Consider the following 10,875-nt stretch of genomic DNA (forward strand, 5'->3'; position numbering starts at 1 on the left):
GTTTTTACATGTCTTAGTACATCATCTATTATTTAAGTGTATTACTTTTCTATTTAAGAGTCAATAATGATTAATACTTGAAAATATACAATATTCTAACATTATAAAGAACTTTTACCCATACTAAAACCGTAAAACAAAGTAACAAAGTTTGTTATTCCATTCAAATTGAAGTTGTTATATGTAAATAGAATATCTACGAAACTGTTAATGATGATGAGAAATTTAGATTTATTAAAATATTACATGATCAATTTTTATGTATATACACCATATCATTAATGAATAAAAACATCTGAACCAATTCTTTTATACATACACTAAATCCATATGCCTTGGAAGTCGTTAAATTATAGATGAATAGTAGTGATGAAGAAGGTTAATATTGTAAGACTATGCTATGCTGCAATCTTTTGTTGATTTTGATAATTGAAATAATAGTCTCCAGTGTATGAGAAATCATGGTGATATATTTAGATTACTATTAGAATAATATAAGTTATATAACTACCTCTCCCAAAACAAATTAACTCAAAAGGGAGTACATTACCACCAAGAAGACATTGGTCTAGTGGTATAAGTTTTCGTTAGATTTTCAAGATGATCAAAATGTCAAAAGTTAAATTCCTATAAATTACATTTGTTAGAAGGGGCAATCACACATTCCAAAAGAGAATAGTTTCTTATAAAAAAGATAAGAAAACTACTTTGGTAGTACAAAAAAATATTTGTACTATTTGCAATAAGGTTATCAAATTCCCTCAGTTATATCTAGTTAGCATGGTGTGTTATGAAAAGTTGAAGTAATGTTTGTAACAAGCTTGAACAAATGAAAATCCAACACCTATATAAATATTAAAAAACATACTTTTATTTGATATCATATTTTCTCAGTATAAACAATATTACCTACAGATGCAGAATAAGATGTGAGATTGATTTATAGCATTTTACCTATTATGAATGAATTAAAATAAATTAAAAATTCAGTGTTTGGTTCATTTGGTACATACATGTTTTTCTTCTAAAGCACTTACTTTCTATGGCTTACTTTTGATTAACAACCAAGAAACAAACCCAGGAACTTGTGCTAGAGACACAATGTGATGCTCCTAGCTTTTGTAAAAGCAATTATGATCCTATTATAAAAGCACTTAACTTTTGATGTGTCTGATCATTATATATTCAAAAAGTTGAAACCTCAAAAATAATGTTTAGTATCACACTAAGCATGTGAAAAACATCACAAAAATAAAATAGGTTTTGATGGATATTGACAAACAATACTTTTACAAGAACATTAACAAGTTATTCTAACAGCAAAGGTATTTATTAGTAATCATACCAACAACTAAGCCTTAATCTCACTAGGTGAAGTCGGTTACATGGGTTGAACAAAGTCATAATCCTCTATCATACATCAGGCTTATTAACAATGTAGTAATCCAACAACATCGATGCGGGCCATCAGACTAAACACCATATGTGAAGCATAACAGAATAAAAACATATCCTTTAGCTACCTAAAAAAACAGAAATAAAGCAGCACCACTATCTCAGCTTGTTCTTGCCAACTCTAGATTCTAGAATTATCAATGGTTCAAGAAATACTATCAATTCTCAAAACACAATCCCCCATTTTTGCCCCTTCTTGCTCCTTTATCACTTTATGGTGAGACAGACAAGTGCAATAATATTGAAGAGGTATACTTGTTGCAGAAGTCATACATTCTTCATGCATGCCATGAACAGAAAAAGTCAGGCCAATGAGCTGCTTTATCCACTATAATCTTCAATGTATCGGATGCCGCCTCCTGCAAATTATGGAGCACATGAGCCTTTAAAATCAAATGAATAATCAATTATCTAAATCATATGCACATCATAATAATATTCTAGCTAGAAATATATGCTACGGAACAAATTTATAATCAAGCTTTTTCTACAATGCCATATCCAATGTTGGCTCCACACTTCCACTTGACAGACTATTATTATGCCATACGAATTTAGGATCCAAAGGCCGCGAAAGGAAAAGGAAACTCACTAATGAATGATGAATATAGTATCTGAACATTCAAGTCGCCAAATTACTTGAACAAAAATGACTTAAATATTCAAGTTAAACCAGCTTCATCTATCAGAGATGATTGGCCATTCGGAATCAAGACCATTGGTGATTTCATGACTGGTTTAACTTTTGTCAAGACAATTATAGTGAGCACTTGACTTTAATATACATAAAGTAGTCTCAAGTTACCTCTTTGGACGACTTCGATCTTCTTCATAGTCCATCACTCCACCAGATTCAGAGCAGATCTCCCCATGGCCCCTAAAGTCGATGTCTGCCTGCTTACAGTGAGTAACTTCTGCCACGAAGTAAGTAAGACACGTCGACCAATATAGAACAAGCAATTATCTATGTGTAAATAAGACAAACTTCTGTTAAGCTATAAAACTCCAAATCCTCACATAGGACAGCATAGAGTTGAAGGCTGCACACGGCAGCTATACATGGCAGTAAATTACATAAATATTTTGACCGGGGCAGAATAAGTAGGGCTGTTAGTGTGGCGTAAGTGGCTTTGAATTGAAGTTATTAATTAATATAGGGATACACTAGGCCTTATGGAATGGATTTTGTGCATACTTAACTTTATCAACTACTTTTCAAATATAATTTTGTTTCTCGTGGTTTTTTCGAATATAATTTTGTTTCTTGTGGTTTTTTCTCATGCCTTTCAGTAGCCAAACTCCCCCATTCCGTATAACTAATTGCATGCAGTAGTTGGAGGGTTCAATCAAATGATCCAGGCTAAATTAAGTCATCAGATTGATAATTTCTCAAAATCAGGACGTTCTACTGTGGTTTGAGACATATTCTTCAAATCAATCCAGTTCATACCTTCATAATTCAAATTCACTTACCCAGTTCAATACAAATTAATAATTTTATTCTTTTTTGTTTTTAGATGATAGAATGATTTGGAGTGATTTTTTTTCCGCACATTAACAAAATTCTGTAAACTCGTTCTTTTGAAAAAAATGACTTCATTCAAGTATAGGCTGTACCAAGCCAACACAAAATGCCCCAAATATATGGTGACAATCAACAACAATAAGAACAAGAATGTAGCATGATTGCACAGACGTGACGACTTCCAAGACAGTATCAGAATCTAATTGGGATATAAAAAAAGAAAAGGGTGTCCATGTCCGACACTGAATTTAAGGAGAACAAATGATGTGAAAAAGAAAGGTTTAAAAATTAATTCAACCGACCTTGAAAAGGGATTTCTTTACTTCTTCTACCTTCTCTTCCACGTCCTTTCTGTGCTTCTTGTCAATTTCACCCATAGAATCAGCCCATTTTATCTTCTCTTGAATTGTAACAAGCAGATTTTCTGATGTCGACAACCTAAGTTTCCCAGTCATGAATTAAACTTTAATAGTATTTTGAAAAACTCCATATATCACATCCCAACCCAAATATTAGCAAAATATAGACAAATACCATTTTGAGAAGTTCTGAAACAACGAAGAAACAGAACTAATAGAATTTCAAAACAAAAGTCTAAAACTTCAAAGCTTTCTATCTAACAATATGAAATTGTGCCAGCTATAGTTGGAAGTTTAATCCAACTGTAACTGAACATGGATGTTGAACAAACTAAAATATAAGCTGTTTACAAAACTGGCTATAATCCAACAATTAAGAGCTCCGGAGTAATGAAGCAAGGAAATCATAAGTTTACACTGACATAACTTCTGTTCGGTATCACTCACGTCTCACACTCACTACCATAGTTTAATTTAATGTCAGACATGGAAATTTAAATATTATTTTCCAAATATAGGTAATTGACTTACTAATCACACATAATTTATTCAAGACTGAAAATAACAGATTACCAGTTAGAGAGTGTATGTATCATATTTCCCAGTTGAGCAGGCCTCAAGTCCCTCCCTGCTGCAACTTGGACCTGAAATCACCCTCAAAGCTCAACTACTTTCCTAATAAAGGGTCCATTAAATAAAAAATAAAAAATTATCAATAGTAATTTTTTTGACAATAACAGAGATGATGATCAGCTGGGACCTCAAAGCATCGCTGCAACTGATCCAGCTTTCCTCTGACTATTCCCTGATGAGAGCAGGAAAAGTTCATCAAAAACATACCAGCCATTGATGAATTGTTTACATGTTAATCAATTTATTAACTTTAATCTTACCTTTCCTGTGGCAAAGCAATATGAAAGAAAAAATAGAAAGATAATAGCATAAAGCCACTAAATGAATACAACAAAATTCCACACTTAAAAAGTAGCATAAAGTAATATCTATCATCTAAAGTTTATTCCATACCCATAATGTATTTTATCATTATAACAAAGGCAAATAAGCTGATCCATCCACTATTTTATTTGTTTTTTCAACTTGGTCCTGTAATTTTTTATTCCACTTTAGTCATTTAAGTGAGGACAGCATAAAGGGTCCCCCTTCCATTCTAGTACCAGACACTTTTCCAATGATTAGAATAATGTTAAAGAGACATATTTGAGGAAATTGGTAAAGCTGAAAGTTCTTCAGGGTTCTTATCTTATGATTCAAGAATTGAGGGAGAAGGTGGCCAATCCTAAGGGTGTGTCTAGTTCCTTATTGGAATCTCTAACAAGTTATGTCTGAAAGAACAAATTGTTGAGAATTAGACTGTTTGGTATCTAATATTAATTATGAGGATACAGTCGATAGGGCAGGTGACCAAGTTTGTTAATGAAGCTCCAAGTTTCGACATGAGAGGGTTGGGTAGTATGGTGAAGGAGAAAAGACATAGGGTTGGGGAGGAGATTTGTAAACCAATGTCTGATGTTAAGCTTTTAAAAAACGAAAATGGATGATTTTAGCTTCCCTCTGGTGTTCTTCTCATGGCCTCTTTGTCAAACATGTATAGAAGGACTGGCATGCTTCATAGGCGGATGTCTTATCCCCTATTTTTGTTCTTTTCCCTTTATCCTTAGTAGAATTATTTTTCTATAAAAAGTTAGCACAACAATAACAACAACAATAATAATAATGTGAATGTATATTCCGTTAATTATGCCAAGTTTGAGCAGCAATATGCTATCCTGAAGGGAAAGATGCCTACCGCGTACATGCATTCATTAATCAGAAAATCTTCAAGTTCACGGACATTTGTCACATCTAACTCTTGCATCAGTTGGTCATAGGGTAGCACCTAGGAAGCAAAATCAACAAGAATTTATGAAAATTAATTGCACATGTCAAAAGACAAGGACAAACACTCAAATAGCAAACGAAACATAGCAACTTTTGAATGTTAATTAGCCAGACTGTGTTGTACAAAAGTACATAGAAAAAGAAAGCATAATTTATAATGACGAATTGCATGAAGAATACTATACAAAATCAAGAAACATGTTGTACGGGAGCTTCTTCCTTCTTTAATAGAAAGACTTCTCAGTAAAGGACTAAGGGAGTAAGGGGAGGATAAGACATACTCCAATGAAGACTAAAAACAATGAACAAGACAAGAAATTTGGGGAGGGGGGACTATGTTAAGACACACATATAAAAACGGGGAATAGCAAAGAGAAGGAAATCAAGGGTTGGTAAGGAAATGGTTGGGAAAGAATTGGGCTTCTTGGGTTATCCTTTATTTTCTTGTATGTTAATGTAGTTTCGATCAGCTTCACACAAAGACCCTGGGATGATGTCGATATCACCTCAATAAAAGAGGTATACATGTTGTTTGGGAACTGTCGATAGTGAGCACATGCATGGAGGCAAGATTGGAAGCAATGGAAAGGGGATTGAATGATGGAGAGAAAAGCATGAAGGAGATCTGATTTAGGTTCTTGCGCTAACCTTTTTTTATTTTTTCCTTTTGAGGGGGGCACTAGACCCAGCATCCTAAGAAATATAAATCAGCTTCCACTCATAACATAATTTTAAGCCAATAAAAGGAAAGCAAGTCATGCGGACGGGAGTGAGCACATCAGTAATCACCCCGAATTACCAAGTCCAGCGAAACAGAAGAATAGGACAGCCAATAACTGTGGATTTAATGGGTAATACCTTGTATGTGTCAGCCATTGTAAGGACTGTAAGTTGCTTGAGCTTGAGGATCTGCTCAGGTACTAGTTGTGGAAGACGACCAGCATTACCTGTAAGCCACTTAAATTTTTTAAACAAACAACATTATGTTATTACTATCACCTATAAGTAGTAAGAACACACACAAAGCAAAAATAACAAATTATGAAATGAGGTTATTTGTACAAATTTCCCTATATTACTACTTACCAAGTGCTTTACTTAAAAAAACAATTTTTACAATGTCAAAAAATGTCATACATAAACCTGAAAGGCTTTTGTACCACAACAATAATATACAGCACCTAATCGGTTCAAACCTAGCAAAGATATGCTTGTTCGCAACCATAAAGTTAAAACTAAAATTGCTCTTTTGGTCCCTACTGTTTCACTGAATTCTCCAATAAGACTTCATGGCTTAGAAGCTTTTAAACAGGTCCCTATACTTTTATAAAAATTAAATAGATCCCCACTGACACTGACGGCCAAAATCTACAATATATGGTAGATGTTCTTGCAGACAAAGGCGGACAATCGGATGCAATGTTAAGAAAACTGTAATGCATACTAAAACCTAAAATGTCCCACAGAATGACAGAATACAAGTTTAAGAGGGAAAACTACCAAATAATATCAAGCAAATAAGCATAATCAGAAATTTTTCCACCACATAAAACTCACCAAAAGTATTCACAAACACAAGCATAACTTCTTTATTAAGGGAAAAAGCACACAGAGAAGTTGTAAATCAATCAAATCAAGACCTAAAGTGGAGATGTCAATGTAAACTAACAAGTAATAACAAAAAACATCATTCTAATATTATTTCATATTTTACAAAAAATAGAAAATCAGAAAATAAACTCCTAAAAGTCAAGACAAGAAGCCTATCATTTCACAATTCTGAATCATCATCCTCCAAGTAACAATCTTTCACATGAGTTACAAACTTATTTATTATGTTAACATCTGATCGTTGCATTCAAATAAATTGAAAATTGATTATTGGCCATGCATGTGCTGCCATGTAGTAGTGGATGGTTCCTACATATTGACCATGGTAGTAATGGAGGCAGGAAAATACCCACCCACCATATAGTGAACATAGTCGACAGAGCCACTATTAAATGACAGAAATTCAGGAAAATTAACAGAAAGTTGAATCCTTAGGCTTACTCTTGTAATCACTCCATGTTCCATGTGCAAACAATTGAAGCATATCAAGGTAGACTGAGTTTTCAGATGAATCAAGCTGAAAAATAACATGAGTCAAAAAATTTCATCATATATGTAGGATGAAGTTCTCAAAATGATCGATAAAAACAAAGTTCTAGTATCACAGGTAAAGATCAAATAAATAAGAAAAAGGAGAATTATGCAAGTATATGTATGTCTAAGTGAAATAACTCCTGAACATGACAAATAATTTACAAGCAGAAGACAAATATAAAAATTGATCCTCTGTTTTATTTCTCATAATACTTGAAATGTTAAAAGGATAGAGGTCACAAAATCTTGAGCTACCACAATTTTCAAAAGCACAAACATTTCCACTATTTCCCTCAAATTTTTATTTGCCTTACAAAATAATGCTTTCATAATAAAGCATTATTATAATTATAATTATCTCTGACTGCACAACATGTTATGATTAATCTATACCTACAGGTCCTACACTGTGTACCTGAAGTGCTTTTCGTTAGTTTTTTGAGACAAAAGTCAAAGACTCAAAGGGGATAGAAGGTTGCCCCATTCCCTGGTCAGCAGTGGCGAATCTTGATTATAATTTTAGAGGGGGCGGGATTATGATTTATACATAACTAACATATGAAATTATTAGAATATATATAAATTTTAAATGTAAAAATGAGTTATTTTCTCATGTTTGAATTCCCAAAAAACATGATAGAAAATTTAACATAACAAATCTATCAAGAAATTACAAATATTCCTAAGCACAAAGAAGTTCATTATCTCTTATAAACATTATATATATTTTAAACTCAGAAGAATAAAAAATTGAGCATAAAGTTAGTTTTTATGTCCTCTTAAATAGAGAATCAAAATAATGTATGCTTGAGATTGATAAAACTATAATATTTAAAATAAAATTGTAAAGAGAAAAATAAAATAAAGATAGAGATAACAAAATTAAGAGCAACATACATAGAGAATGGAATAACCCTACTAAAATTGATTAATCAAAAAATAGTTCACTAACAAAGAATAAGAACGCCCATGAATGGAATTTGATGCAACAAACAAATCATAAGTAATCATGTCATGACTTCGTAATCATATGATAATGTGCCTATGGAAAAGTAATTGAAGAAAACTAATTTATAAAGAATAAATATGACATTTTTAAGATGAAAAAATGGGTTTGAGTTGGAGAGTATATGAAGCTATATCCTAGATAGGGGAGAGGAATGTGTCATGTGATACTAAAGAGAGTAAAGCTTGATAGAGGATGAGAGTTTTGAAGAGAATATTGAATTTTTTCTTGTCCAATAAAATGTATTGTTCTTTGAGAAAAAAATGTATGCACTGACAACGTATAAATTTTATATATTGTCACTTCATCATCCACAATTCATATCTAATCTTCATTAACTCTTTAAAAAAGTAATCTAATTGAATGATATAATGAATGTGTATAAATATTTATACTAACAATACACATGTATAAATATTACACTCTTATGCTTAAATTTTGTTGTTGAATGTTGAAATATACCAAAAAATATATCTATAATAATTTTTTGAAATATTTGAGGGGGGGCAACTGCCCCCACCTGTCCTAGGGAAGATCCTCCCCTGCTGGTCAGGCTTTCCACAAACTTCAACAAAGGGCTTCCAAATGAAGGTTCACCTATAAGAATTGAACCAAGACTTTCGATTTGGTCTTGACAGTGTAACCAACCTTTTTAAAAAAAGATGAGGAACCTCATACTTGATACATATCACTCTCAAAATGTAAAAATTAAACAGAAAATGGGAAGAAGCCAAATAAAAATAGATAATGGCAAAAGATAACTCAGGCACAATCATAAAAACAAACAACGAAACATGTCCCAGACAGAATAGTCAGCCCATAGCCCAAAAGAGCATATCTTGACCAGCAAGACCCATAAGGGAACCCAATTAAACTCTCAAACAGCGCCCCAATAACCCTTCTGCCTTTACGACAGAAGTGATAAGCAGATTGCCACCAATTGATAAGCATACATACACCCAACTCGGGTATGAAACTCATGGTAACTTGAGCATTGGAGTGTCCTTACAGGCACAATGCAGAAGCCAACCAACATGTCACAAAGCAGAATCACCCAAACATTCAGAAAAAGTATCTTTCTATAAGATCAAAATATATCCCAATCAGAATGTAAAACTACTCAGTGATTTGGGCATCAGAGTGTCTTCGCCGATACACCCCTCCTCTGTCTCTAAGGGTCTAGTTACGAGTTGGTTTTTGGAGGGTAATGTCTCTCAGGCATTCCCATTTTGCCAATGCAGTGTTTTCTCAATTTTTTCACAGCACCCAGAATTCAATACACACGTCCACGATCACAATGAACAAAAAACACCACACAAAAAAAACGAAAAACCATAAGACTATGATCACAAAAATTACATCTTTTACGTTCGTTTTGCATCAACAATCACCCCAAGACAAAAAAAAACGAAACAAACTATACATGATTCTTAAAAATAGGAAAAAAATAAATAAAAATTAAAGCGCGGGGAGTGAGAAATATGAACCTGAAGAACATTAGGGAGAGCAAGAATCTCGGAGAAAGCGAAGAGCAAAGGGTGAGAAGTGGCTTCGGTGATGATTGAAGCGAGTGCGGAAGCGTTAGAGGCAGCAACAGAGGCTTGTTTGATGAAGTGATCGATGATCTCCGATTGATTTTGCTCCATGTCCATTTTCTCGGATTAAATGAAAATTAGGGTTTTGGGTTTTGATTTAGGGAATTGAAGATGGTTTTTTGTGTAGTGGGAAAGATTGATGTTGAAAAGAAGATAGACCCTTCAGGAAGAAGGTTTGTACCTTCAAGCTCATTGTAGTTTAGTAGAGTTGTTTCGTTTGAAATTTGAAAAAATAGTACAAAATTGATAAGTTCATTTTTTTTATAAAAATATTTCTAAAACTAAATAAAATAGTACATGTATTATATTTATTGACCGAATGAGATAAGTTATTATGGAGAGCGATTTTATTCTCATTGTAAAAGCAATGCATATGTATTGGTTGTTAGATAATACATTGGTTTATAGTATAAATACATAGGTATTTCTTCTTTGCATTCTCAAAGTTGCTTTTCAAAATAGTGTATTTATATTGGTTCCATGAATCTTGTATCATTATTGATGAAAAGATTAAGTGTACCTAAATCCATAAATAAATTAGTAAGAAACTTGTTCCACTAACATTATTTATTCATAAAGCTTCCTTCCACTATAAGTATACCTCATTGGACCTGAATTCAACTGAAGTTCTTTTTTTCTCTCATTCTATTGTGAATTTTGAATCAAAAACCACCATCATCTTGCTTCTATGTTTGTAAGTTTATTTCACAAATTCTTATATCTTATTCTTTAAATTCAGACATAGACTTACATTATTGATGAAGAGTAAATTCAAGCTAGTAGAGTCTAAGGTTTTCCATTTATTGATATCCTTGAATTCAGAACCATGGTGAGTACTAGAGCTTTCTTTCATTAAATTTCCATTTCTCTTATGTTATTTACTCTTAGTAT

General features: G+C 32.8%; 1 protein-coding gene across 7 annotated transcripts; it reads right to left on the bottom strand.

Annotated features, from left to right (window-relative positions):
- Positions 1,645-10,136, bottom strand: LOC109325393 (COP9 signalosome complex subunit 7-like). Of its 7 annotated transcripts, none has more exons than XR_002105131.1 (10): positions 9,877-10,135; positions 7,291-7,366; positions 6,097-6,185; positions 5,147-5,236; positions 4,100-4,144; positions 3,913-3,983; positions 3,283-3,418; positions 2,261-2,369; positions 1,765-1,814; positions 1,645-1,731 (listed from the first exon to the last, which is right to left on the bottom strand). XR_002105131.1 is itself a non-coding variant. In XM_019557728.1 (10 exons), exons 1-9 carry the CDS (start codon positions 10,039-10,041, stop codon positions 1,793-1,795), a joined length of 783 nt encoding a protein of 260 aa, XP_019413273.1. In that variant the 5' UTR covers positions 10,042-10,134; the 3' UTR covers positions 1,645-1,731; positions 1,765-1,792. The 7 variants fall into 7 exon arrangements, 6 of the variants coding, with proteins under 6 accessions (XP_019413273.1, XP_019413275.1, XP_019413274.1 ...); XM_019557728.1 differs by having other exon boundaries at positions 2,261-2,349; positions 9,877-10,134; XM_019557730.1 differs by having other exon boundaries at positions 1,645-1,814; positions 2,261-2,366; positions 9,877-10,136.

Source organism: Lupinus angustifolius, chromosome LG13 (genome assembly GCF_001865875.1).
Source record: "Lupinus angustifolius cultivar Tanjil chromosome LG13, LupAngTanjil_v1.0, whole genome shotgun sequence".
Taxonomy (NCBI): Eukaryota; Viridiplantae; Streptophyta; class Magnoliopsida; order Fabales; family Fabaceae; genus Lupinus; species Lupinus angustifolius.

Bases quoted from the DNA above. Each gene is read 5' to 3' on its own strand.
- LOC109325393 (XM_019557728.1), bottom strand. From the start codon at position 10,041: ATGGACATGGAGCAAAATCAATCGGAGATCATCGATCACTTCATCAAA. The intron at 7,367-9,876 runs GTTCATATTTCT...GTTATTTTTCAG, and splicing joins CTCTCCCTAATGTTCTTCAG to CTTGATTCATCTGAAAACTC. The intron at 6,186-7,290 runs GTAAGCCTAAGG...AGTGGCTTACAG, and splicing joins AACATGGAGTGATTACAAGA to GTAATGCTGGTCGTCTTCCA.